Source organism: Nansenia antarctica, assembly GCF_963989245.1.
Source record: "Nansenia antarctica genome assembly, chromosome: 8".
NCBI classification, from domain to species: domain Eukaryota; kingdom Metazoa; phylum Chordata; class Actinopteri; order Argentiniformes; family Microstomatidae; genus Nansenia; species Nansenia antarctica.
In genome coordinates this window covers 42,324,044-42,327,525 of record NC_137678.1, presented here as the reverse complement: position 1 = coordinate 42,327,525, position 3,482 = coordinate 42,324,044, and the positions used below count along the sequence as shown (strand labels likewise).

The following is a 3,482-nucleotide window of genomic DNA, read 5'->3' as shown; positions in this document are numbered from 1 at the left end:
CGCATCTCGAGAGGTTACGTTTTTTATTTTCCAACATTGTGTGATTATTACCTCAAGGTGGCATTATATGTGTGTGTCTGTGTGTTTGGGTGTGTGTGAATGTGAAGAGTATACATACGGTTTCTGCTGACTCATAGTTACAGTTAGAGTAGTGTTCCGTCACACAATTGGAACATTTTATTTGAGCTCTCTGGCTTGTCCTCTCATCTTAACTGCCCCAAAATTCCACATTTCGTATGTGAACATTTTGCACCTGCATGGTCTATGGGGGTCTAATTTAGACATGAACAAGTCCACAGTAAACATATAGGGGCCTACTTAGACATGAACAAGTCCACAGTAAAAATGTTGTCCCCCACAATGATGATACAAATGATGTAGTGCCCCCACTTGTGTGGAACCATGAAAACAGCCCCAGACGATAATTACATACCACATACTTTTGTCCATATAGTGTACATGTGTATGTGTATATACAGTATATATATCCACTGTTTTCTATAATTACCAGTTCACCGTTAATCACAGATGAATTGCATTTTCACTTAACCATGCATTCTACGAACAAAAACCTGAAAATATGTGTGATGAAAATGGTTGGTTGCATGTATGGTTTACTCATTTACAGGAAAAAGCATGACACCTACCAAGAACAGCATAGTTGCATGTGGCAAACATGTCATGTCATTGGAGATCAAAAAGCCTTCATTCAAATAATACGGATTGAGCTGCAATATGAAGATTCTGCATTATATCAATGTCCCATTTTAGTCATTCAATTAAGCACAAAAATATAGCTCTAAATCTCTCGTCTTTAGGAACTTTAAAATCCTCAATGGAATGTACGAGTCTAAAATTCAAACTCCAGTGCAAAGGTATAAGGCATATAAAGTAGTTGTTCCAGCCGTACAGATCCATAGCTGGAATGACTGGTCAGTAGGCCTAGATGTTTAAGTACTGTTGAAGGACCCTGTATGCCATGGAGAAGGTGGCACCCATGCCCACCATCCAGGAGAGAGCTCTGCAGGGCTGGGGCAGAGGCAACAAGTAGGCCACCGTGTGGACGATCCTGGAGCCCGCAAAGAGACGGAAGTGGATCAGGGCAGTAGTGAGGTCGGGCTCGGTCAGGGCGTAGAGTAGACCAATCACAACGAAGGGAACGATATTCTCCAAGTCATTCTGGTGACACCTGCAGACCAAGTGCCGAATTTGAGACTATAAACAACGCATGATAAACATGGATTTTTGTTTCCATAGTCCGTAGTCCAATTTGATGCCTCTCATTCCAGACTGGGCCTACAGTAGTATAATATTACAATTCAATTGTTGTCATTTAGCAAAATCACTTATTCAGAGCAACTTACAATAAGTGCATTTGTGTAAAGTAAGTGAATGAACTATACATTATACATACAGTCATTGAAAGTAAGACTTTCTATAAGAATAACTGGTAGAAGAAGTCACAGTGCTAGAGAAATGAAAGGAAGCAGTGGAGACTGATAATGATAGAAATCAAAGGAAGGACCCATTGTAATGCAAGGAATGGAATGAGAAACACACGTGCCTCCATCCTCTGATTTCTACCTCCACTAGCCTCCCCTGCCTACCTTCTAACACGCTCCACATCTTGGTCTGTTTTCAACATCTTCTTCCTCTCTTCAGCAGACTTGCCATGCGCAGTATCTTCCATGTTTGCAAAAATCTTTGTGGAGAGAGGGGAAAGTGACATCACGATGTTAGCATCAAATGAAGACATTGAGACTGTGGCAGTGTAGTTAGATTTGGTGCTACCATAACAATTAATTAATAAGTTCATTCAGGAATAAAGTCATTCAGCTTCAGATTATTCACAAATCCAAGTATAGCCTACATTTCGTGTGATGCGGTAGTATGCAGTTATTGGGGCCATAAGCATCATCTTCAGGATGACAATAGTGGCGTAGAAAGAGAAGCGCAGGAACACCTCGCTGTCAATCAAAAACGCCATGTCTGCCAGTTCTCCGTGGTCTCGTCAGCCTGCAGGACAGAGATAAGCTACATGAACACCACAGGGCTTACCCTATACTACAAGGCTACTCTTCTGCTCTTTACCTGTCCAACTGATGCATATTCTATTACTGTGCAACTATTACTCATCCCCACTGAACTCTGTTAGTCTTAGTTGAACACATAGTTAGTGCCTTGATCAAAGCAACATTGCAGATCTAACTTCTATAATCACATTGTTTCAATAAACAGGCCTAACTACATGTCCAGTTGTGTTTCACAATCAATCCTCCACACAATTGGAAATTATTCATAGGTTCCCTCAAGGTAACATAAAACAATGTAGGGGCCTAGGCCTAAAGGACATGATTGTAAATGATTAGGCCTACTAAATACTGCACTATAATATAGTATGTGTTACTATAGCAAGTCCACTTTCAACCGTCAAATGATCAAATAGGCTGACAAACTGAATGCTGTATGAGTTATAGTACTAGGCATATCTTCATAGGCAGTGTGACACCTATGATATCACTATCAAAACAGCGGTAGGCTCTAGTCTATTACATCGTTAGAATATAACCATCAAGCACGTCTGCGACATATTATTATTAAAGGGAAGTTCAACATAAGTAGTGAGTAACGCTAAACAACTTAGGCAATATTTAGTTAAATAACAAAACAAACAAAACGGATAATTCGTTACTATATCATATTCAAAAGTGACGAAAACTGTTAAACACGTTCTTACCTTTGAAATTGCACCTTGTCTGTTGGCGAAGACGGAAAAACTAGGTAGGCTAGAGGGGTTTGACACCGAAGAAGGATGTGAGTTGACTTCTGGGATACTTGGAATACAGCCACGTTACGTTGTGCAACCGTTGCAGCGACGTGCCTGCAGACTACCGAGGGTGAACGTTTGAACAGTTTGTATGATGGTATCTGATTCTGAAGGCAGCTCTTGCAGGGAACCGCTCATGTCATGATATCTATACATTTACTGTGTAAAATGCTATATCATTATGCAAGATGAATGCATCTGGTTAGACCTGACCTGTGTGTGTGTGTGTGTGTGTGGGTGTGTGTGTGTGTGTGTGTGGGGGCGTGTCAAATATATTCACTCCCTCAATAAACAGGTGAAACAAGAGTTTATCTTCTCTGTGATCGAAATATGGGAGCCAAAGAGTGTCAAAGAGCACAGACTTTCTGCTGAGTCACAGTGAGTAAGTGAGTAGGTAAGTGAGTAACAGTAGTGTCCAGACTTATCCTCTCATCTTAACTGCCCCAACATTCCACATTTGGTATCTTTATAGTAAGAATGAAATGGTTGAATTGTGATTTCTTTGTGTCAAAATGTGAAATTTTTGCATAAATGGTCTATTGGATTAAGGTAGGCTACACATTAATTATGCATACACTGTGAGTAATAGATACATCATGGGCCGGTTTCATAGACAAGGCTTAAGCCTAGTCCCGGACTAAATCACATGTAAAAT

The 3,482-nt window shown here is 40.4% G+C and overlaps 1 protein-coding gene across 1 annotated transcript; it reads right to left on the bottom strand.

Moving 5' to 3' along the window:
• Positions 1-597: 597 nt before the first annotated feature.
• On the bottom strand, positions 598-2,889 carry LOC308163656 (microsomal glutathione S-transferase 1-like). Its single transcript, XM_080537833.1, has 4 exons — positions 2,738-2,889; positions 1,871-2,016; positions 1,608-1,702; positions 598-1,189 (listed from the first exon to the last, which is right to left on the bottom strand). The coding sequence occupies exons 2-4, from the start codon at positions 1,985-1,987 to the stop codon at positions 943-945; spliced, it is 459 nt and encodes a 152-aa protein (XP_080393959.1). The 5' UTR covers positions 1,988-2,016; positions 2,738-2,889; the 3' UTR covers positions 598-942.
• Positions 2,890-3,482: the final 593 nt, after the last annotated feature.

Excerpts from the sequence above, each read along its gene's own strand:
- LOC308163656 (XM_080537833.1), bottom strand. The coding sequence starts at position 1,987 with ATGGCGTTTTTGATTGACAGCGAGGTGTTCCTGCGCTTCTCTTTCTAC. Across the intron at positions 1,703-1,870 it reads ACTACCGCATCACACGAAAT|ATTTTTGCAAACATGGAAGA; the intron begins GTAGGCTATACT and ends CTCTCCACAAAG. Across the intron at positions 1,190-1,607 it reads GATGTGGAGCGTGTTAGAAG|GTGTCACCAGAATGACTTGG; the intron begins GTAGGCAGGGGA and ends CTTGGTCTGCAG.